At 29.7% G+C, this 25,827-nt stretch overlaps 1 protein-coding gene across 7 annotated transcripts in view; it reads left to right on the forward strand.

The window, feature by feature from the left end:
* Window positions 1-24,597, forward strand: part of LOC107438704 (SEC14-like protein 2) — a 29,925-nt gene extending 5,328 nt beyond the window's left edge. For 3 of the 7 annotated variants that reach the window (XM_071183199.1, XM_071183200.1, XM_071183204.1), the window contains 10 exons: window positions 2,476-2,519; window positions 4,271-4,333; window positions 7,625-7,718; window positions 12,285-12,379; window positions 13,646-13,724; window positions 14,371-14,451; window positions 15,937-16,023; window positions 17,054-17,160; window positions 19,539-19,851; window positions 23,304-24,597. In XM_071183199.1, coding sequence (XP_071039300.1) covers window positions 2,476-2,519; window positions 4,271-4,333; window positions 7,625-7,718; window positions 12,285-12,379; window positions 13,646-13,724; window positions 14,371-14,451; window positions 15,937-16,023; window positions 17,054-17,160; window positions 19,539-19,851; window positions 23,304-23,407 — 1,067 coding nt within the window. In that variant the 3' untranslated portion in view covers window positions 23,408-24,597. Of the gene's footprint in view, window positions 1-2,475; window positions 2,520-4,270; window positions 4,334-7,624; window positions 7,719-12,284; window positions 12,380-13,645; window positions 13,725-14,370; window positions 14,452-15,936; window positions 16,024-17,053; window positions 17,161-19,538; window positions 19,852-22,731; window positions 23,274-23,303 lie in introns of those variants that run through there. The other 4 variants (XR_011637232.1, XM_071183201.1, XM_071183203.1 and 1 more) reach the window with 4 other exon arrangements.
* The last annotated feature ends 1,230 nt before the right edge of the window (window positions 24,598-25,827 follow it).

Here is a 25,827-nt window from a genome sequence, read left to right on the forward strand (position 1 = left end):
AAGCATCTTCAGATAACTCATTAGCTACGAAACGTAACTGATCCTTACGAAGTCGCGATAAAAATGCCATTTCAAACTCAAAATTAATTACAGTTGCCTGTTTATCCCACTTCTGATAATGTAAGAAACAACTTTTAAAAGAAAAAAAAACAATACTTTTATTAAAATTTACACACACCGTTATTCTAAAAACTCAAAATCTATATCGTACACAAGAACTGCTGTTGCCAAAACATGGAATACTAAATATGTAATAAGAATATAATTAATGTTCACGTGCACACTTTTACACTGAACACAAAAATATCCAACACAGAGGCCCCAAACATTTTTCGGGTGCAATTCACCAATATTTAATAATATTTAAGAAAGCAAAAAAAAAAAAGTAGTTTGAATGCATTTTTATAATTTAAAAACAAAAAATTTTCAAGATCAGTATAGGAAAATATGCATTACTAAATTTTTCAAAAAAATTAAAAACCAATTTTTTCCTCACCGAGAAAAAAAAATTGGCCAAAGCTACCAGAATATGGTAAAATTTACAGTGTTTCTGGCTTTATAAGAATGCCAAAAGGCTCAGTAATTTTCACCGAAGTGCTTTGATAAAGATTTTGGTAAAAAAAAATTAATACATGGTTTTACAATATGTGATAAAATGTGGTAAAATTTGGAAATTTTTATCATACCTTAGATGATGACAAAAAAAACTATTTATTTAGTTATATTTATATTACAGTTTTATATTTTTTAGAAAATGTCTGGTAATAAGAACCATAGTTTGGAAAACTAGATACCTTTTAACTGTTGTCATATAAACGGAAAAATTATAATATGAATGGTCTAAATACGGTATATTTTGGTTTTATTTGCTAGAATTACGGCTTTTTTTTTTAACCAGATAGGTCATTGCCACACAGTACTGTAATTTAACCATAATATTTTTCTCCATGCAAGTCGTGTCACTTTTTTAACTCACATATCATTCCGACAAAAGTTTTTCGTATTTTTAAAATATATTTCTATCTGTATTCAATACCTGCTATTTTTTGATGTATGGATTACTTTTGCCTGTTTAATTTATTTACATTTTCTTAATATATTCCAGATACATTTATTTTGAATGTTTTAGTTTCATCTTTCAAATGATTACATTTAAAGAGAGCCTAGATCATTCCTGCATATCAACTACGATGCCAAATATTTCAATTTATCTTTTTTTTTAATTTGATTGAGTATAATTAAATTTTTTAATGAGTTCAATTCTAAAGATTATATTTTAAATTTAAAAAGATAAAGTTATCGGAAAAGAGCAAAATATAAATTAAAATAAGTGTAATTGTTACGTTTTACTACTTTCAGTTTTGTGCATAAATGCGTAGTGTAATTAATGCCGATTTATTAATTAACTATGTATTTTAACCCCTACGAACAACAGGTATTCGGTTAGTTTAAAAGAATTCAGAAATTATTAAATAGTTTTTATACACGAATCTTAATGTTAAAAATAGATAGGATATACTCTTACTCTTATCTATGTACCCAGTGGATTTAAATGCAGTCATCATAGGTAAATTGATGAAGTATTTTAATAATTTCTCGCACGTTTCAAGTGGGAAGGTTATTTTATGACGCTAATAAATGAATATAATATTTCAATTTTTTTCGATTATTTGAAATACATGAATATAAGTTAGTTGTATTGAATATAATTTTTCCTTCTGTAAACGCAACGATATCTCTATTTAGACATATTTTCAAATAGTTGAATATTTATAATGAAAAGCAAAGAACAAACTTAAAACAAATAGAATAAAACTATAGATATAGCTGCATTGTGTAAATTGTAAAAACAAAATTTTCCTACATAGTTAAATTAATGTGAACCAAATCTGTTAATCTAATTATTTATAGTTACATAGTTATATTCTAATTATTTATAGTTATATAAATGTGAATTAATTCTATTAATTAATTTAATTAATCATGAAATTCTTTTTAAAACAAAATACGTAAATTCCCCTTTGATTTAGGACTTCGATTCAAGTTCGAAATTTTTTTTTTGCTAATCTAACTCTCATTTAAGAAACATTTACTAAAAATCAGTAGGCTTTATTAAAAAAGAAAAAAAAACGCATTTAATTTTTTCATTTACTTTCCCTCCTCTATTTCAACTATTTACCTTGTTGTCACATGCGTAATCATTGTTTCGCATCGGTGTTTATATATTTGAAGCTAAAAATTGCGCTTTAACTAGACGCAAAACAAAATGAGAAATATTTATGAAAAGGAATTTAACTATAAATGTAATTGTATCAATAACCGATTCAAAGATAAATATTTTCACATACAGATATTATATATGAAAATACTTCATTTCCACTTATTGCTAAAATTTGAAAAACTAAAAATTGAAGGTCTAAATCATAGATGAATTTTTTCTATCAGCAATAATTCTATTTTTTGATTATATTTAAGCTCGAGATTTTAACATGAAAAATGCTGAGGCAATGTTAAGAAAAGTGAGTATTTTTATTTATTCATTTATTTATATTTTATAAAACGGAATTTCACGCTTAATTAAATGTACAATAATTTAAAATAATAGCATAAATAAAAAATACAATTTCAAAAAATATTAATAATTGCAAACTTTTTTTTATCATCCTTTCACGCTTAGGGTTTCAATTCTTGGTTTTGCCTACATACCTTAAGAATGTTTAATCGAATATCATTGGTAAACAAAAACAAAAACTTAAAATGGATATAATTACTATTAATGTTATTTTTTAATTATCTATTGTTATTTATAATTGTCAATTATTAATATTTACCAAATTTGGTAAATATTAAAAAAATTATCTATTTTATTATATGATTTATTAGTCTGACCCAATCATATAATAAAAAATAACTATTAAATATGAATTCAATAAATGCCGTAATAATTTTTGAAAAATGTCTTCCTTTTTTGAATAAAATTAAAATTATCATTTTTCGACTTTTATTTTTTTTATGTTAGATTTGTGTCAAAATGCTTACCATTCGAAATTGATATCACAAATACTCATGTAAGTTCAGAATTTCTATAAAAAACGAGAAAATTTCCTACACCCTAGGGTTTCAAAAAAAAAAAGTAAGATATTTTGAGAAATAATAGTTTTATTAAATGTTTATTTATGTAAAATGCATAGTTCGTTTGTATAAAGTGACCGATATATTATATGGACAAGTATATACACAAGAAAATCAGAAGTGTCGTTATTTTATAAATCAAATACATTTAAAAACAATTTAGGTTAATATGTTTTTTATTTAAAACATTTTAAATTTACATTTAATCGATCAACTGCCTAGATTCTTGTATGCTATTGTGTAAGAATTGCTTTCCTCTTTAAATTTCTCATAGAAAACGCAGATTTTTCATGTTCGCAAGAACATATATGTATTCTGATTTAATATTATGCTATTTTTATAACGAAGGAAGTAATAATATTAGAAACTATAAATTTAACTTAAACGTTATTTCTCTGCTGCTCTTTTCATGAAATTACTTTCTATACCATAAAAAAATTTAATTCAAAAGTGACGTCAGTAGGCCAAATTTTCAAAACAATGTAATATAACAATAAATACAATAATAAAGTAAGGAAAATATCATAACGCGATCAAGGAAAAAAAAAAGTATTAGAAGCTTCAAAAGTATTTAACGAGGAATGCGAGATTAAACACATTAAAGCCCATCTGATTGGCGAATGAAATTCAGTGATTATTTTTCAAATAATAAAATTTTCAAATGAAATTCAATTTTTCAAATGAAACTTCAAATTTCATTCAATATTCAAATTGTTTATTATGCTTTAAACTCTATTTTCCTTAAAAGTTACAATAAAATGTTATCTGGCACACAGACCAATAGTTTATCTCTAATACAACGCTAACAACAAACTAACTAAAAACTATTATTCATAGTTTGACAATGGTTTAATTTTTTCTCGTTCAATTATTAATTTTTGAGACATAAAATAATTATTTACTTAATTTTTTCAAGATACGTAAGAGAGGTACTTAAGGCTTAAATAGCTTTTTAGTACTGTATAATATTTGTTCTCAATTTAAATTAAATTGGCCTTTACTCTTTGAAGAGTAATTTTATACAAAAAAGCCCATCATAGCCCATTATGTAGGTCTAGTGCAACGTAAATATATACCTACCTACAAAAAAAATCTGTTTTAAACAAAAATGTATGATTACATGTTTAAATGTTTTTAGCACATTTCTTGGAGGAAAGAATACAATATAGATACCCTCTTGACTGACTATCAACTTCCCGAAGTAAGTAAATTTATTAATCAATCATAAAATTTCAATTAAGATAAATCAAAGTAAAATGCTACAAATTAGAAAAAAAAAATATACTCAAGTCCTTCTTACAAAAAAAATTAAGTTTTTCTAGGCTCTATCTTTTACGTAAAAAAAAGAGTTGCGTGGTTTCAAAATCATTTAATTAAATATTTTATAAATTCGATTTAAGCGACTTTACCTTGGGTTACTGCAAGGAAAGTTACGTTTCACAATTTTTTAATCTAAGAATTAAATCTCATTATATTCAACTAGTTTCTTTGTGAGTAACTCTCACATTGTTTACCCTGATGCATTTAAAAGTAACTAAATTATTTATATTACTTGGAGACTCGTCCCCTGTTCGCTACGCTTACCAACCCACGTTCTTGCTTCTCATTCATGATTGAAGATCAAAGGGGAGAAGGCCAGGATAGCCTGGTCGGTAGGGCGCTGGGCCCATGTCCGAGAGTTCGTGGGTTCGAACCCCGCCGGCCGAAGACTCCCCGTGTAGTAAAGTGACTGATACACGTTATATCAGTGGAGTCGCTGTTGTTGTCCTCCATGTTCCCATAGCAAATCCATACCTCTGGGGGTACTGGATTGGAGATCAATCGTTCTCTGATTCAGGTCAAAATTACGATCCGTGGATGAATGAATGGATGTATGAATGGATCCACCCTATAAACGAGTGTGACGTAATATGGGGCAGAAGTCGTATTCTTGGCCACAGATGGCGCCACTGAAAAAGCAAGAAACGCTCTTTCTGCCTTAAATCTGCTCGGTTTCACCAAGCAGGCTTGCCCGTGTTGCAAGTGGCATTAGAACCAACCAACCAGATCATAGGGGAAGAGCGGATCCATTTTCTTGATAATATTATAATCAAAATATTTTTTTGTTGTATTTTAAGGATGATTAAATTTTGGCAAATAAATCGGTATCCCCACCTCACCGAAAGTAATAACTCCAGTGAAAATTCGCTAGGCCGTAAAAAAGCACTTTTTGTCTGTGCGCAAATTCGTTTTTTCTCAGAATTAACTTTATATTCGTAAAAGTTTTTTTCTCTCTCAAAAGTTGGTTAAAAGATAATTTTGTAGAAAAATATGCAACTATTATAACTTTATGTAAGCATATTTATTGATAGGTTAATCGTAACGAAATAAGAGATTATCTGGTTTTAAAAAGCAATCAATTACACTAAATAAAAAATAAAACTGAGGAATACGGAATATATGACACAATCAGTAATAAATGTGAAGTGATTTTGCCAGTTGAAAATGTGCAGCGGTAACCTTATGTCATGTAACAGTTCGCATTGGAAATAGTTTTTTCTCTTTTTAGTCTTCAAATTTTTAAAAATTTTAATAAAAATATTAAGATTTGTGTCTGGCAACATCTAAAATGCGTCTTTTTTTATTTATTCATTTTCTTTTGTTACTTATTTTGACATAAATTTAAACGTGAACTTATAAAATGAAAATAGCGAGATGGATAAATTTTTCTACAACAAAAGATAAGTAATACTTTTTAAAGAAAATATACAAAAATAAAACACTTAAAATTGCAATAATTGTCAAACAAATGAGAATTTCGAAAAAATCTCTTACTAATTCAAAATATTCCTCTCAACAGGTTTACTGTTAATCCTGTAGTTGTAATTCAGCGTATGGTAGATTTTCAGCGAACGGTTTTCTATACAAGTTTAACAGTTAATAATCAGAAAATTAATTGTTTAATAGTATTTTTTTTTCAATTCCATCGAACATTGAGCCGTGGTGGCTCAGTCGATAGAGTTCACCTTCCAATGATTTGAACTGGGTTCAAATCCCAGCGATAGCTGGAAGATTCGAGCACCGCCCCCGACTAGCACTGGCCATAGTGCTGACGGAAAAGAACCTTAGTGGTAGACGGATCATGGGTTAGAGACCATTGCCGTCACTCTAACCGGAGAGGTTTTCGTGGTTTTCCTCTCCATATAATGCAAATGCAGGCTAGTTCCATTAAGTCCTCCACGAAGGCAAATTTCACCCATTACTTGATTCAGGAATTACCTTGTCTTCTGGATTAGGTTCAAAATTACAAGGCTACGTAGTTAAGCATTAGTAGTCGTAAACCCAAACTTGGGTCGGCTGTTCAGGGACGGTTATAAAATAAAATTAAATCCTTATACACTTTTCTATATACCTTAGTAATTTTATATTTCTAATTTTATGGTTTTCGCGTGGTAAAACAAATTTAAACGGTAAGGTGAACATTCAAAACGACTTTGGTAGCCATTACTATTTTTAATACAGAGAGATAAGTTTCTATTCTGACAGAAAAAACCAAAGTATGTTCCTTCATTTTAACTCTAGAAGTTTTTTTAAGCAGGTATGGAAAGGAATCGAAATAACCGAATCATAATTACTATCGTGTTAAATAATTGCGTTTGAGTAATCAAACCAAAATCATATAAGCCAAAATAATTCTAAACTGTACAGCAGTTTAATTCATATTACCTGTTTATCTATATTTTTCCAAACAATAACTAGCAATGTCAAGATTAATTATTATATAAAATCAGCGCTATTTCAAAAGATATAATTAAAGATAAGTTAGTATGTGTTCTCACCAATAGGCAAAATGGGTATCGATTTGGATTTGATGGATGCGTGCACACATTTTTCAACTGTGCTCAAGAGTAATAGTTAACAGTGCGCATGCGTCGTCATTGCATGCATTGCTATAGCGACCGCTGCTGTTTTTCTTTCTATTTTCACTAGCAGGCATTTTTAATGTATTTATATAATAATAATTTAAAGTACTTTTGTATTCTTTTTATTATTAACGTATTGACTTGACGGTTATTACAATATAAATATGAATGCTGAAGAAGGAAAAATATTTTGTGACGTCTTGCAACGCGTACATAGGCGTGATATGAAAATCCATCAGACGACCAACATCAATCGAGACAATTTTTGCAACCCATGATTTGAAATGTTATAGCGTTTAACGGAGTCAATCCAGAAAGAAAAAGCATTTGACCAATGGATAACCAGTGATCGTAATGAGGCGATCACAACTTTTATTTTTTAATTTTTTTAAATTTTATTTTATTTTATTTTATTTTAATTTTTTAAAATTTTATTTTATTTTATTTTATTTTATTTTATTTTATTTCTTTCTGTCGGGGTTAATTTTTTATTTATATTTTTTCATTTTCAATCATAATTTAAATAGAAGTATGGAATTCAGATCTATTTTGAACTTATACCTTAAAATAAACATTATTATTTTTTTTAGGTTCTTGAACTATATGCCCCAATAAGTGTATTGGGTCAAGACAAGGAAGGCAGCCCAGTAATCTTTGCTGGGGTTGGGAAGGTAGATGAGAAAGGCAAGTAAAGTATTTAAATTTGCTTTGAGTTGATTAAGTATTTTTTCGCTATAAATTATTAATTTCAGGTATCCGTCTGGGTAGAAATCGGCAGCTTCAACAAAAGTTTCAATTTAAAAAAAAAATCTTTATAAAACCCTTATAAACTTTTCAAAACCTTTTCATTTTTGATCTACGATTTTAAGAAATCCAGTTATAATAATTTTTCGTATGCTGGTTAGCGAAATAGGAAGCGAATGATGATGTTTTATGTTAGGCTTTGAATATTTTAATCTTTTTTTTTTCTATTCGAATAAATCATATTTTTAAGACAAATAAAATTTCTTTTCAGATTTTGATTTTCAAATAATTATATTTTTCGCTCAACTTTCTTTTCACATTTCAGAATTGTCTTGCATTTTAAATGCATTTACTAAAGAACTGTGATTTTGAGAAAAGTTCTTTACGCTAACACGCACATTACAAAAAAATATTATCGAATTCTTTGAAATTCTGAATGTTTGTTTTTGTAAAATGTTAGCGAGGCTTTGAATTAAAAGCTAAGGTCTAAGTATGAACTTTTTAGTTTTATAAAGCTTAGATGAGAATGTTACAAATTTTTCTTCAAAAATTGAATATCAAATACTATATTTAGTTCTATTTCATTGTCTTTTTGAAATTGTTTTGAGATATAAGTTCAAAACACAGTTAATCACATTAATGATATTGATCAATAAGAAATTATTCTGAATTTTTATATACCTTACAATTTGTTGTATAGCTGTTAAGCGTGACATTAGAAAGTGTATGTTTTTGAGCTCAAATTTACCCTTATTTGAAAAAAATATTTAATAAATTTTTAAACTTTACTTTAAATTTCAAGTACTCTTCTTACCAAAAAATAAAAATTAAATTACAATTATGCCTTTTTTAAGAAATTATGCCAAAACCAGTTGAATACCTTAACCTTTAACTATTAAATTTATTTATATTTTAATAAATTACCGATTATTTTTAATATTTCGTTATATAAGTATGGTTTCGTATAAAAGCTAATAAATATTCACTAAAAAATGAGATATTTAATTCATTTTTACGATTTTATTGAGAGGTTAAAGTCCAATAAAAATGTATAGTGTATTAATTAAATATTAAGTATGCTTTTTTAGATTTGAAATTCATAATTGTATCGAACGAAGGAAATAACGTTACGTGTTTTACTATGGCCTTTCTATGTAACAAATAATAATAGTGGTTAGATCAAACTATGTTAACATCACGCATGAGCTGACCACAAACATTACTATCACTAATTTTACACAATAACTTTATTAAAATATAAACTAGATCAAAAACTATACTTAAATAATGCATTTTAATTAGTATTGTCATTTTAACAATGCAAACGGTTTTAGTTTGTAGATTCCAAGAAAAAACAGTTTTATGCGGACCCTTCGTAGTACTTAAAGAGTCTGATATTCAAAATAATCTCTATCGAAGAATATTATTTCCGTCATGATTATATACACTCTATAACAAAAAAATCGACTCAACAAGAAGCAATCATCCGATTGCTTTGAAATTTCGTATGCATGAATGTTTTGAACAGATATGGCTGGAATGACGCCGACTGGGGACGTATAGTCTCTAGCGACGAATCCCGCTTCAAACTGTGTCCTGACGATCATCGAAGACGTGTTTGGAGACGCACAGGGCAGAGGGCGGATCCTGCCTTCACTATTGCACGCCACACCGGCCCTCAACAAGGCATTATGGTCTGGGGTGCCATTTCCTTTGACAGCCGGACCCCTTTGGTCGTCATTAGAGGTACACTTACTGCACAGCGGTACGTCGACGACATCCTAAGACCTGTTTTGCTACCGTTCCTTTTGCAGCGCCCTGGGCTGGTTTTTCAGCAGGACAATGCCAGACCACATACGGCACGTGTTGCTATGAACTGTCTGCAAGCTTGTCAAACTCTTCCTTGGCCTGCCAGATCACCAGATCTCTCTCCCATCGAGCATGTCTGGGATATGATGGGAAGGCGATTGCATCTGGCACGGAATGTTGATGACCTCGTTCGACAATTGGATCGAATTTGGCAGGAAATACCGCAAGAGACCATCCGGGAGCTTTATCGGTCTATGCCACGCCGTGTGGCAGCTTGTATCCAGGCTAGAGGCGGGTCAACACCTTATTGAACTTGTTACTGTAACTCTGCAATAAATTATTCAATTGTTCTGAAATTTTAATCATTTACTATTCTGTACATTGTCTTCCTATCCACCAATTTTCGTTTCCATCGGACAACTCCTTCTTGGTGCGTCGATTTTTTTGTTATGGAGTGTAATAGTTTCAAAAGGTAAAACTGTAATAAACTATCAGCAGAACAAACTAAAAACCAATCTTTCTGAAATTTCTACTGTTGCTATGAAAAAAGCAACCAGATATTTTAAGTTAATAAAATTTCAAACACTCTTTTATAGACAAATGTATTACAATTACTTAAAGAAATATTTACTATATTGGGTATTTTTTTAACGAAAACGTATATTTGGTTCATAATACCTAGTCAAAAAATAATATTATGAAATACCTTATTTTATGCTTGCATACTTTGAATTTTTCAATAAGTCGCAATAAATGTCTATATACAAAATTCCCAAAACTTTTAAATCTTGCATGGTTAGATCGGAAGGATAAATGAAATCAAATTGTAATCGATCTTTAAAAAATTTATTCCGAAATGAAAAAATAAAATATTTTTTTTAGTTATCGTTTGCGGGCTTGAAAGTGTGATAAAATAAACAAAAAAAAATTTCAAGTTAAGAAAAAAGGTTTATGAATGTTAATTAATCAAATTAATCAATTCTGAGAAAAATGTATTGTGTTAATTGTATATTTTAATTGCATATAGAGTTGCATATTCTATGATACATGACATAAACATTCAAACTTGCGTTAAAATTTTTGAAGCTTTTCAAAATTTTAAGTAAGGTTAAATGTGAGATAAAAAATATTTCAAAATTGTCGTTTGGCATGAATAACCCTCGCAACATCATAACTGCTTTACGTCACGTAGCCTTATAATTTTTATCTGTTGATTTTTTCTTTTTAACAAAGAATCTAAAGAATGAATTCAGAATAATTGACATCATTATTTAATAATGAATAGGTAAATTATCTCTTTTACGTTAATTTTCTTTCAATCATTAATAAGTAAATGGTTTTGCTAAATTTTCAGATTTTAATTCGTTCTGTAACCTATTTTAATATAGTTCAAAAAAAAATTAATACAAAATTTTAAAATACTTCTCCTTTTAAAATATTTTTCAAGTAAATAGGAAAGCATCAAAGGATTAAAAGTTATATTCAGTTGTTTAACTAAATTGACACTGAAATAATAAAGTTAACAGTTGAAGTTTTTAAGTTTATATAAATTTAGCTTATTAAATATGTAATACTTTTTCAATAACACAAATATTTAATTTAATCAGTTTACTTAAAATAAACTGTTAAGTCCTTAATTTTTTTAATATAAACTAAGGATATTTATGAAACAGTTTGAAAGTAACTAAGAAAATTAAAACTACAAATTTGATAAGTGTTTCGTTTAAAATAATAAATTAATATTAAATATTCTTCTACTTGCTACTTTCTGTAAAATAAAAATTCCGGTGTATTTTTACGAATATTTAAAATATTAAAAGTGAAGATAAATAATTTTTAGGGCGAAGTTTCTTATGACGACTAATTTAGTTTTAAATTTTATTTTAGTCTAACCTTAATTTTTATGACGAAATTTTTTTACGCTTTTTCGCAAAAAAATGTAAATTGAACGATAACTCCCCTTTCTATTATGATAAGAAATGCAATAAAATTATTTCAAAAAATGCATTTTTCAATTTCTGACGAAAAACATCAGCCTTTGAGTTTACTCAGTTCTGGCATGTATTTCATACAATTATTAAAATAAATTGCTACTCAGTTGCAAAATTTATTAAAAGTTATAAGAGAGATTATAGGACCGAAGTTTATAATGATATAACAATCAATTCAACGGTTATATAATGGTATAGCAATCAATGATATATTAAGCTATCTAAACGCTATCGCGTTTTAAGGAACTTTGTGGATTTAAAAATTGACAAATACCCTAAATATTAAAAACAAGTTGCTCTGTTTTTTAAAATGACACTAATTTGACTAGACTTTTTCAGCCTGTATAAAAAAATTTACAAATCCATAAAAATTTTAAATTTTTGTAAAATTTATATGATTTTAAGCAATACAACTTTGTAGTTATTTTACAAAATTAAAAAGGAACTATTTCATAAATGTTTTTATGTTTCACACAGTTGGCTTTTTTCATATTGATTTCTGTATTTCTGCGGCTAGTGTAGAAGGCAATGCCTTAATGGGGTAAAACCATAAACTATTGACCAACAAAAAATAAAAGGAATCGAAGCGCAACACTTAAAGCAAAAAGTTTTAGCGGCTAAGCTTTGACCTAGTTCTAATTTAAAGCATTAAAATATTAAATATTTTTTCCAAGTTTTGTATTATAATATCATAATGTATTTACAGGTATTCTAAAATCTACGAAGATGATCGATATATTTAAACTGAATTTATTTCGAACAGAAACAGCATTAGACATGTTGAAACACGAAAATGAAAAGGTAAAGTATAAACCAGGAATAAAAATATCGTTTATTCATTTCTATAGTTGTAACGATATGACTGAGAGTGAAAACGATCGACCGAGAGTGAAACAATTAATCGATTTTAATAGCCAGAAATTTTAAGCGAAAATTTATTTTTCATTTTTTTTGTCTTAAATAATATTTTTTTTTCAATTCTATTTCAGAAAAATATACATATTTTTAGTAATTCTGATTAACCAATAAATTATCCGAAAACATTCTATTTTCGCTCATTGTTATGATACTACCATCCCATCCAAAAATTAACTGCAGAAAATTTATAAAAAATGTGTTTACAGACTGCGGTGATTTATTTAATTCCGCTAGAAAAAATTTGATGTCTAAGAACAGCAAAATTATTGCAGTTTATGAACTACAGTAATTTTTTATTAGTACCAACCTCAAAAGTTTTACAATAAATAAGTAGAAATATTAGATTATTTGGTAGCGCCATCTATCCGTGAGCGATGGTAAACACTGGATTTCTGGGCTAAATATTTCTGTGGAATCTATTTAATAATTATTGGAGACAGCAGGAAACGGGAAACACATGTAATGAAAGAATGTAAAAAATTTTGACGAATCATCACTGGGTTTCGAACTCCCATGTCCTCGCTCGAGGTATAGACCGATTAGCTCACTCGGCTACCGTATAAATCCAATGCCTCATCATCAGTTGCCATGAATGGGTGAACCTGGTCTCCAACCATGTTCAAGTAGCTTCAAACGTCAGGAATTGTTCTATGAGGATTATGGGTCCTAATGTGCCGCATGAAAACATTGTTCCTGGGCGAGAAACCATGAAAACCTGGGCGAGCCCATTGTTATAGATGGAGGGTGGTCATAATGTAATGGCTCTTCGGTGTATATATATGTATATAGATAGATAACAATAAGCAAATAATAACAATTTACTCGTGTAGCTGAACAATATAGATAGTTTTGACTATTTTTTGTCTTTTAAATTTTAAAAGCATCTATTCTGAGCATGAAATGGTGTCTTTTCTGAGAATGAACATCGTAAAATGCATTACAATATATATATATTTCTTTTAACTGTGAAATTACAGTTTGTTTTGTAGACTAATGGCTATTTAAGTAACTTTACTTCATCCCACACGAGAAATATTCAATTTCAAAATTCACTTCTAACATTCTATTAAAATCAAAATTATTACTTAAAGGACTTAAGCCTATAAAGTTAAATCAAGTGTTTCATTTTAAGTAATTTTTTTTTTCCAGAATGGAAAACTTGATACAAAAGTTGTTTACGTATACGACTTCGACCAGTTGACGTTCCCAATGGCGACAAACAGAACGGGTAAGTTATAAAAAAAAAGGAAGAAAAAACTGATTAAAGTGAAGATTTTTTTTGATATCTTTGTTGATGGCAACAACAAAACGGGTAAGTTTAGAAAAAAAACTATTGCAACTAGAGAATAGTTTCGTTATCGAATAAAACTTTGCCAAGTTTTCATTAATAGGGAAATGAACTGAATAATTCTCTCGTTTTTGATTCAACAAAGAAAATATAATATTTGAACGTTACCAGAATTTAAGACGTAGGTAATCTTTGGGTAGGGAAAGGCTCCTATACTATCAGAGCTGACCTATCAAGCAATATTGGAGCAAACAAGTTCACAAGTTAACGTTATGTTAGCATTAGTTATGTTACGTGCTTATGTTAGCTCTTTGCTCCTAAAATAAATGATAAGTCGGCCTGTCTAATTCAGGGGCTCTACGGTTGGGAGAAATAAGGTATGTTTTCTCAACATGAAAAAGTAATACGTGATTAGTACATATTACATGTGCAATTTTTAGCTCTTGTGTGAAGATTAATGATGTTTCCTAAGCATAAAAGAAGTATTAAGAAGGGTGTACGTTTTTAATGAGAGCAGCATTTATTAAAATAATATTTCAATTTTAATTAGAATTACAATCATAAAAAAATTTCCAATTTTTTTCAGTTGTTGAAATGTTAATAACTTGGATAAGCATGTACCAAGACAATTATCCTGAACGAATCAAAGCAGTTTACGTCATAAATGGTAAGAATAAGTTTAAATTAGATCTTTCGTTTTCAAACAAATTACTATTCCTTTTTAAACAATTTATTTCATGAAAAAAATGTTTAATTTAAATAAATACGTTAAGCGTATCAGGTGTTTTTTTCATTGTCAATTAGATTTCAGGATCAACTTTTATTTTTGAAAAAAACCTATTTACTCTTGGTGAAAAATAGGTGAATCTAAGTATCTATTTGAATAAATTTTATTTTAAATAATAATTTTCGAGTTTTTAGCTAGATAATAGTTGCAAATATCATTAAATGCAGATGTGTTTAATTGTACAATGTTCCAATAAAAAAGAACGGTCCACCCTGAATAACTTTTGATTCAATGATTGGATGTTCATGTTCCAGGTCTCATTAGCAATGGTTCAAGTAAGTGACCACAAATATGCTAATTAATTACAGACGATATTTAAAGTTGTGAAATCAGACACAAAACGTATTTTTTCTGAATAAATATACCCTTTTTTTTTAAAGGTTTTCGGATTTCTGACCCCCAAGTTGTAGTCGTAGCTGCTATCCGAAAAGAAAAAAAAAAAAAAAAAAANAGTTAATTCATTGACCTTTAGTGTTCTTACTGTTTCTGATCTAAAACTATATATATATATATATATATATGCGTGTGTTTGTGTGTGTGTTTATTCAGAGAAAGTATGTTTTTGAGTCTGATTTCTTAACTTAAAATATCATCTGCATTAATTAATCAGCGTATTTGAGATCATCCGATTAAGATTACCGATCCATTAAGATTGAGCACTCAACAGTGAAAATCCGATCATTAGTTCAAAAATTATTCAGAATAGTCAGTTTTTTTGGCGTACTGTACATGAAGTGCCAATGGAAAACATTAGCTGTATTTTTCTTTTATGCAGTTAGTCTTTTTCGGTTTAAAAATTATATATTTAAAATTTTCTTATCAAATTTGTTTTAGTTTCAGATTTACAAATTTTTAAACATATGAGTTAGGACAAATAATAATAATAATAATAAAATGTAAAGAAAAAAAAATTGCCAAATGAGCAATACCGAACCACAGTTGGAAGAATCTCTCAAAAGCGTGATTTCTAGTTATTAAAATTAATCTTTAAATTTTAGCTTTTTAAATCGCAAATATGGAAGACATTGAAGTTATAAGTTAAAAAGTTTTAAATTAAAACAACCCTTCACAGCTAAGCAGGTCATTTGGCGACCAATAACTACATTTCGAAGTAGACAAAATAAATTTTATATACTATTTTCTAACCTTAATAACTATCTGTAGAAACAATTCTTTCCGATAGGCGAGTGGCGCTTCGGGTACCTATATTGTCAGTCTCTGTCACAATTCATAAAAGCAGTTCAACCTAAACTCATTTGATAATAAATTAAAATCTTTGTGAATGATGGATTGAAATCTTTGTGACTGTACATAATTTAGACATAATGTGTACATAATGTGACAGTACATATTTTATTTTTTCAGCACAATTTTACTTTACCTTACTTTTCTCTGCCTTGAAATTCATTGTGGCATCAGCTGTTTTGAAGAAGGTTCATATTTATGGAACAGGTAAGTTCAGAAAGATTAGAAACTCTTTTCTGTTTCTGTATTCTCTGAAAGATAGCAAAAATGCTACATGAATATTACATCACAATCCAAGTTCCATCCTAAGTTCCATAATTCCTGCATCATGGAGTCATATATACCTGGCATCAACCTCACCCCAAACATTTGTAATATACAATTATAATGGGTCTAAATGGCCCAGATGTATCGCCTGCCAAATGCTATGTGTAGCATGGCTGCCATGGGTTCAAATCCAATTGATAGCCTGGATGCATCTTCGTGACGAGCTATTAAATTTCAAAGTGGACGAATCACACGATTGGTCGAAAATGACATAACTATGTGTGGAAAAAATATATATCGGCTGGTATTTAATCGATTTGGCTACAGATTTCATTTTCTTGTGCCTCTGAGCTTATTTCATTCTAGTAAATGGTTACTTAATATCAATAATAAGTTTTATTTCCTTCACTTTTACTCGAATAGTAATTGTCACAAAATTGTCCAAATTGTAAATAGTACTTTTACTTTGAAAAAATATTTATTTAATAATTAGAAATCTATCTTTGATTAATATATAGTCACAATTGGTAATAAACTTTATTTTCTAAATCGAGATTCAACCAAAAGATGCTGGATTACTCAAAGTTTTCGTAGCAAGAAAAAATTAGGAATCACAGTTCCAGATTTCTTTCGAAATTTTTTTTTCAAATCTTATAATTTTTAATTCAAGTAAAAAAAAGCTTCACAAACATAAAAACCTGCACGAACAATATTCATCTATCCACAAAAAATTTAAATAAAAAAGGAAGTAAAAAAATTTTTTAGTCAACGTCTTTCGGCCTTTAAAGTCAATGCTACCTTTTTTTAACACCTATTCTAATTTTAATTTTTTAACGATTCATGTCATAGTGTTTCTCTTGGACCAATTGTTATAGTCAGAAAAAAAAACATTTGAGAAACTACATATTTAGCAAGAAAAAATTATGAATTTTAATTGATAGTTATTCTGTGAAAATTTGTTTTATTTTAGAGGGTTGGAGAGAGGTCTTACAAGAAATAATTTCTTCTGATGTATTACCTGCATTTCTTGGAGGAAAACGGACTGACCCTGATGGTAACCCTTTATGTAAGAGTTTCGTAAGTAAACCGAACATATTCTTCGGCACAGTAAAATTCCCTTAATATTAATTCCTTTGGAATATGGGGAGGGACGTCAGGGAAACAAAGAAGATTTTTTTTTTTTTGAAATAAAGACAAGAATCATATTGGCCCCATGGAGGTAAAATTGTGACAAGCATTTAATTAGCATAACTTTTATTACAATAAACAAAAGATAGAGAGCTTAAAGAAAATTCAAAATTTATTTTGCTTAAAATTATGGGACATAAGTGAATTTCAAATACATATTTAATTTCGCAAGCATGATATGATAAAAAACATATGAAACATTTAACGAGTGCATTACATTATTTAAGTGCCAAGTAAAAATTATTCAGTTCACGAGAAATTGATAACGCATGCAAATATTCTATCAATTGTAACGAAAGTAAAATTAAGAAAGAATATGAAATAGTTAAGGTTCGTATCTGTTATGGCATTGAACTGAGATGTTAATATCTCAGACACTTATGTTTTTTGAAGAACAAAGTCGGACACATAAGTCATTGGACTTGTAGTAGGCTATACAAAAGTATGCACCTAGGAGACAAAAGTCATGGGATGCCACTTAATATCGTATCGTACCACTTCTAGCATTACGAAATGCTGCAACTCTACGCATCGTAGATTCAGTAGGTAGTTGGAAGTCTCTTGATAGAATATTCTGCCACGCAGCCTCAATTGATGTCTCTAATTGCGCAAGTGTTGCAGGTGTAAGATTTTGAGTATGAATTAATCTCTCAATTAAAATTCTATAAACATTCGATGGAATTAATGTCAGGCTATCTAGGTGGGCCAAATCATTCCTTTTAATTGTCCAGAATGTTCCTCAATCCAATCGTTTGCAGTTAAGGTCCGGTGACATGGTGCATTATCATCCATAAAAATTCCTTCGTTGTTTGGGTACACAAATAGCTTGCTGCAAGAAATCACCAAACAAAATGAACTTAACCGTCGGTAAAAGCTGCCCACATCATTATGGAGCCCCCACCCGATTGATATCATAGTGCCTCTTGTGGACAACGTGGGTCCAGGTTTTCATGGGGTTTGCGCGTCCCTAGAACTCTCCCATCAGCTTTTACCAGCTGAAATCGTGACTCGTTTAACCAAACTATAGTTTTCCTAGTCTAGGGACCAACCAATATGGTCACTATCCATGGAGAATTCGCTGGACTTGATGTCGTAATGTCAGTAAAGGCATTTGAATCAGTGTACTACTACCATATCCCATTAAGGCCAAATTTCGCTGCACTGTCACAACTGACACGTCAATTTCACGTCCAGCATTGATACGTGCAGTTATTCCACGCAATATTACTAATGCTGATAATTCTACGCACATATCGGTAGTTTCAATCCTCAAGTGCAGGTTGTCTGCCACTACGTTGTCCATGTTGGGAGTTAAAGCCTGAAATTAGGCATTCTTGGCTCTTTCACTCTTGACACTGTAGATCTAGAGATGATGAATTCCCTCATAATTTCCAAAATGGAATGTCCCATGAGTCTAGCTCCAACTACCATTCCATCTCTTAAGTATGTTCATTCTCGTCTGGTGGTCATAATTACAGCTGAAACTCAGATGAAATTCAAGCAGAAATTCAGATGAATCTCAGATGAAAAATTTGAACTCAAATATAAGTCCTGGTGGTGCACTCTCAATCTATACATTTTACGCGATACTATTGCCTACTGCATATTCATATTTTTCTATCCCATGATTCTTGTCACCTCAGTGTAACGAAAAAAATGCTAAATTTTACGCTCTTCGCTTGTTATGAACACACATTTAAAAGACAACTTCAAAACATAACTAGACGAGACGAACAGATAAGAATTAACTGACTTTCTTACGTAATGTTAAATAATGTAGTCGTACAACTTAAGTAGCGCCATCTATTATTAATATCTCATTAGAAAGAAAAGCGAAAAACAAAACTGGAAAAGCCATGGTAGTTAAGAGAAACGACGTAGTCTTAAAAAGACAAATCAGGGTAAAATGCAATATCCAAGTGGAACAAGGTATATGTAATTTATTTCATATATAGAGAGTAGTATAACTAGCTTATTTTTGAATGTCTAACACCATTATATTTACTCGATTATATTTATTAGATTACAAGGTCAAAAAAACTTAACACTTGCATGCATCAAGCTAAGCTGGAAAAAAAAATTAGAAGCATGTAGTAACATAATTAATTTAAAAATAGGTCCTTTTATTTAAAAAAATATCAAATCCCTCATTTTTCCGAGTAATGTACATGATAATTGCTCATTTTTATGAGCAAATAACAAGTAGTTGTAATTTTCATAGCTCAAAGTATTTACTAGAATTATTTTGATGGAATTTATTTCAACAGTTAGTTCATGGACAAACAGTACCTGAACGCTATTATCTTTCTAATTTGTGGAGGAGCATCCAAAGAGAGCCGGGTGTGAAAACGCTGAACGTGACCAGAAATAAGAGTTGCTGTGTTGAATTCCAAGTCGATGAATCTGGTTCATATTTAGAATGGGAATTCGAAACCAAGAACAAAGACATAGGATTCGCTGTTTATTTCAAGGATGAGCGAAGGAATGACGCCGAATTAGAAGAAATTGTGCCCAAACGGAGAATCAGTACCTCATTTGAAACCGAAACTGGTGTTTGGAAATGTGAAAGATCAGGCTCATGTGAGTAAAGTTAGAAGCTTCTAAAATAGAATCACAAATCTTAAAAATGGTTCTAATTACTTTTATACTAACAATGTTTCAGAATTCCCTCCGAAAAATATGCAGAAACTCGACTATCCGAGTCTATTTAATTAATAAACGTTAAAAATTAACACATGGCAGCATATTTAGTGTAAATATTGAGCTTTGGCACTTCACAAAAAATATTTCCAATTATTCTGAGACAAAAACTTCAATTCGACATTCTTCCCTTAGTTTGGTATTTGAATAAATCGGTGCTTTATTGGGTTAAGTTGAATTATGTTTTTCCTCAAGTTGGGTAAAAAGAATTAACTTGCATGTTAATAAAACATGTCATCTGCAGTGTAAAAATTAATGTTCAATGTATCTTAACTCCAAAAATTGCAAAAATTAACTTGTTGTGGTGAAACACCACAAGATTCGCTACTCCAAAAACGAAGGATAGTTCTCAATAGTACCAAGAATGTTCTTTTACACTACTTGGTGACGGCAGCTGCCACCAGTTTCTGTATTTGTAAGTATTGGCTTATTTCGGAATTGGCTAAAGTTAATAATTTCAGTAAGACATGATGCATCTAAAAATCAGCAAATTGATTTTTACGACACGATATAGTGTTAATATCATTGACTTAAGTTGCATACACACACTAATTATGAAAATATTAGTTATCAATTAGTTAATATCTACAGGGTTCCCACGGTCCTTGAGAGTCCTTGAATTTTTTTGTTGCTAAATTGAGGTCCTTGAAAGTGCTTGAAAAACGTCTTAGGTCCTTGAAAAACTTGATAGGTCCTTGAATTTGTCCAATACTGCCGGCGGCCCTTTTTTTAAAACACCCACGGATCTTTCTCGTTCTTTCTGTTTTGTTCCCGAGCTCTCTCACGTGGTTTTTAACGCCACCGTTTCTAACCGGGCCTAGCGTCTTGGTGTCTGCCAAGCGCGCGGAGCACAGCAGACAATCAATGCGTTCGGGGCGAGACTCCACTTCATCTTCTGTCGCATATGCTTAGATCTTCTTTTTTCTTATCGAAACTGGAATACTCTCGAATTTCGTAACAATATGTACCTTGTAGTTTTCAATAAATTTGCCGTTTTACCATCCGCACTTGTCCTTACGTTTGCGTCATTTCAAAACTTTATTGTAAAGCGTATTCGCAAAGGCACGGCTTCGTATTTGTGTTATGTAGTTTAGACTAGTTATGCCTGGGAAGTGCTATTTTAATCCCCAATGGATGGATAATCAAGCTTATAAAGAATGGATTTTATCGATGCCCGAAAAGAAGTTCAGAGCCAAGTGCCGATTATGCATGAAGGAGATCGATATCGCGAAAATGGAAGAATCTGCTCTGAAATCACACATGAAAGAAAGGTAAAACAAAAAAGCAGTCTCATGCCCTGAGTTCTCTTTTTCCAAAGACATCAACATCTAATTCATCTGGTGTAAATACTCCTTCAACATCGTGTGCCCCATGTGAAACAGAAACTTTAGTGGCCGAGGTAACATTGTCTTCTTATCTGGTCAAAAGGAATGTGCTTGATGCTGAAATTCTCTGGAGTCTGAAGTGCATCACTAGTAATTATTCATGTAACTCCTGTGAAGGGATTAGTAAATTGTTCTCCAAAATGTTTGCTGATAGCTGTATAGCGAGACAATTTTTTTGTAGTGCCACAAAGTGAGCCTATTTGGGCTCCTTTGGATTGGCACTATACTTCAAAGGGATTCTTATAAATGAGCTGAAGAATGTTGATTGCTACACTGTACTCTTTGATGAGACGTTAAATCAGTCTCTACAATCTAAGCAGATGGACATTATGGTAAGGAATTGATAATAAAGTTTGCACTAAGTATCTTACCTCCCAATTTATGGGTCATGGAACTGCAGAAAATATTTTGTCCTCTTTTTACAAATGCATGGATGATGGTTAAAAGCTCTCTAAAATACTTCAATTATCCATGGATGGACCCTATGTCAATTGGAAATTCTATTAGAAGCTTCAGTGTGAATTAAAAGAGAAATATTCCCACCAGGTCATATTCATTGGCAGTTGTGGATTACACATAACGAATAATGCTTTTAAACATGGTGAAAATGGGATATGTTCCTTCTAATTTTTATTTTCAGAAAGAATTGTTGCTGCATAACATTTAGAGAAGGTTGTGTAAATTATGGATGAATAATTTCAGAAACGATGTTTAATAGAGGAGAGGAGGGGGTTATGGAATAGTCATGGAATATGGAATACCTAAGATTTAGCTCTGTCTTTCATGCAGCCTTCACATGGAAATACACAGGATTAAAGGATTTCACCATTAACACCTCATTACCATTAGTTATAGATTGTGCTGAAAATGATTTTGTGAATTAATATGTAAAACCAGTAGGGTTGTTTTTAAAAAAATATAAATTTTAGTCCATAATACATATACTCTCTTCTCTCTATATAGGCAAAGCATTTAGGTATTATATTTGAAATTAATTATTGCCACAACAAGCATTGTTGCTTCTAGTAAAATAGAAGAGAATAATTTTTAAAATTGGTCTTAGATTAAGGTCCTTGAAAATTTTGTTGAGGTCCTTGAAAAGTCCTGGAAAGTCCTTGAATTTCAATCGCATCATAGAGTGGGAACCCTGTATCTATTAGTTATTATTAGCTAACTAAGCATACACATGTCACACAGAGAATACTGAGATGGATTCGAATTAGGCTTAACAAAACAAAAGCGGATAGAAATTAATAATTACAAAAAGATTTAATGAAATCTGCAGAGATATTTAAAAATTAATACGAATAACTCAACTAAAAACTATAATTATACGAATTACTCAATTATAAACATAAATGCTTTTTTTTTGCAGTGAACTTTTGCTTCTGTTGTAGACGTAGCGTGCAAAAATCACATCATCTTGATCTCGATTGCAAATAATCCATCATTGCCATAGAACAATGTCCTAATGTAAGCCTACTTGTGTACTTTGTGAGGTAATCATGCATGAATGGATTGAAGCTATTATTGGTGTTTGAATTTATCTACCTCCTTAAAATTTATGAAAAGCACTTTATTTGGTGTTAAACGGGGGTAAAGTTTTCATTCACATAACTTTTGGGGTTGTTCAACGCTAATTTTGGCAGGATAGTATTGCACAAATTTTGCAGTGTGATTGGTTTATTTTGAACCTTTCTCACATTCACAGCAAATTCAGTAGGTGGCATTGCTCAAATTTTTAATAGGAAGTTCCAGCATCATCTTTATTAATGGAAGGTAAGGGTGTAGATAATTTATAAAATGCAGCGAGATTTAGTGATAGTAATAATTTAACTCACCAACATCTTATAATTTTACTAATTTTTCCATATCTGAGGTCTAACCTTTTCTCAGCCACTGATAATTGTTAAACAACGATAATAACGATAATATTTTTTTTGTCAGATTACTTGGTTTTTGATAATTCCTACAGTTGGATGTTTTCTAAAGAAATTTATTACAAAGTTGCAGTTTTACCACCGAAAGAAACCGAAAGCGAAGGCGATTAAAAGAGACTATCACTACAGTTTGTTTTTCACTTTCGAAGAAGAAACCATACTAACTATGCTCTTGAAACAATATTGAAACACTTGTAAGTTCGAAAATAATGTGCATGGTTGAAAGTTTTAATTGTGTATTTTGTCTTTTTTTTTTCATTATTCAAACACCCAGTGAAAATTAGAAGAAAAGAAATATGAAACTATTATTTTCACTTTTTGAATTTTCTTTTTTTGTCAATCATTACATAATTATTTAATCATCATAAAACGAGCATTGCTAAAAATCATCGTATAAAGCTCATGTAAGAAGTTTGCTAAAAAAAATGGAAAGAGCGCATTTAAAATGTGTGCATTAAAATTATTGACAAATATTTTATCAAAATCTCGATTCTAAGAACGCATAACCATCATTAATTTTGACTCGCATTCATTTGTGTTGTGCACATAATTGAATTTCAGTTACACAGATAAGTACATTTCTTCAGAACTTATTAAAATTTTTTATCAGACAAAAGGAAGAAATCTCTGAAAAAAATTATCAGAATAAGATTCTTCAAAAGATTTACACGAGTAAAGCTTACATATGCATTTATTGTTATTTGCTATTAAAAAAAATTGAAGATAATAATGTTATTTTCTACATGCATAAAATTCATGCGTGTAAATTAATCTATTTTATCAAACATCACGGTATCTTCATTTCTATTTTTTATGGTAATGAGCTAATATTATATTCTTTCCATCTTTGTAAGTGATTTGAAAGTTAAATTTCATGTAACAAAATTTTTTTTAATTTTTATATTTTTCTGAAAAATACTGACATTATTCTACACTACAATTTTTTAAATCACTTAACTATTTTAAGTTTGCTATATCACCATTTCAACTTCGATGATATTCTTTTTTTTTCCTTTTTCAAATTCATTGCATATTTTGCTATTAGTATTCTGGAAATTTTCAGCAATATTGTTTTGTAATTAAAAACAGTGCTGCTTTTTTCCAAGACTTTTGCTGCTGTTTTGTCATAAAATTGTGATAATTTTTTTGATCTTTATTCGCTCTATATCCTTGTAAATGAACTATTTTTAAAAAAAAATTATTTTGATTTCATATGTATAGATAATGTGTACTTGTTTCATATTTGAATGTTAATTTATTGTAGATTATGCAAAAAAGTAAATAAAAATTCCTGAAATTCATGTATACTTGCGTTTTTATTACAACAAAGAAGTAAATCAAATTAAAGCACTTTTTTTGTTCACTTTATCTAGATTCAAATGAATATAGGGTGTACTTTGAGCCAATTTATAAATAAAGCAAAATAGAGTTAATAAAGTACAAATAATGGCGCAAAAATAGGCGAGTTTTAGCTTCGGTTCTAATAAGAACAATTTACAGAGTCAAAACACAAAATGACAGAGGAAAGTGCAAGAGAGACCAACATCACCGAGGCAGCGAATTTCCTGTTGTTAGAGAAAATGGTTGCTATAAACAGATTACACTGGAGATATTATTTAAATAAAGAGCTAATCAGAAACATTAAGTAATTTCTATTTAAAATTCAATAATTAAAAAATATCTGCTTAATTTGCAATTCTTGGTAATCAGGTCGTCGGAAGGAATCATTCTTTCCTTCCAGACGCGGATACGTACCTAGGTTAGTAAATCCCTTAGTTGTATAATCCGGTCACTATTCCAGCCAACCTCAACCTCGGAAACGTACTTTATCACTGGCAATTATTTTAAATTTCAATAGAAAGGAGGTTACAATTTTGTTTACAAATATACAGAAATATTCATTTGAATATAGTTTAAACGAGAATTTTTTGTATAAGTATATATGACAAATAGAAAGTAACAGTAAATGAATTTTGAAAAGTAAACTATTAAATAAAAGGCTATTAAAAAAGAATTTTTTTTAAATCGTTGATTTCCTTAAATTTAGATGGTTATGTAACAGGTAAATAATATTAATCTAAGTTCTCCATTAAAACTTTGATTTCCAGGTATAAAATAATAAAAGAAAGAAATTAGAATATTATAATAATAAATAAGAAATTGAGTAGAAAAATATATACAATATTTACAACATATAGGTAAGCATTCCTAAGTATACATTAATTTTTCTTATTTAAAATTTTAGAATATTATCATTATCAGAAAGAAAATTCATTACTAATAATAATTTGGTTTTAAGTGTATTGTTAGTTAAATGAATTATTCTATCATATATGAACATTTCAATAAATAAATTTATTTCTTGCTTGCCGCTTTGCACATTGAATCTCAAAAATTACCACCATTAAAAAAAATGATTTAAGATAATAGCAAGTTAACAAAGGTTTGTTTTAAAAACTGGGTTGTTTTACACCCTACTAAAATATCAAAAACTAAAACAATGCTTATCAACAGAGGGCATTTTTCAATCA

This window comes from Parasteatoda tepidariorum, chromosome 7 (assembly GCF_043381705.1).
Source record: "Parasteatoda tepidariorum isolate YZ-2023 chromosome 7, CAS_Ptep_4.0, whole genome shotgun sequence".
NCBI lineage: Eukaryota > Metazoa > Arthropoda > Arachnida > Araneae > Theridiidae > Parasteatoda > Parasteatoda tepidariorum.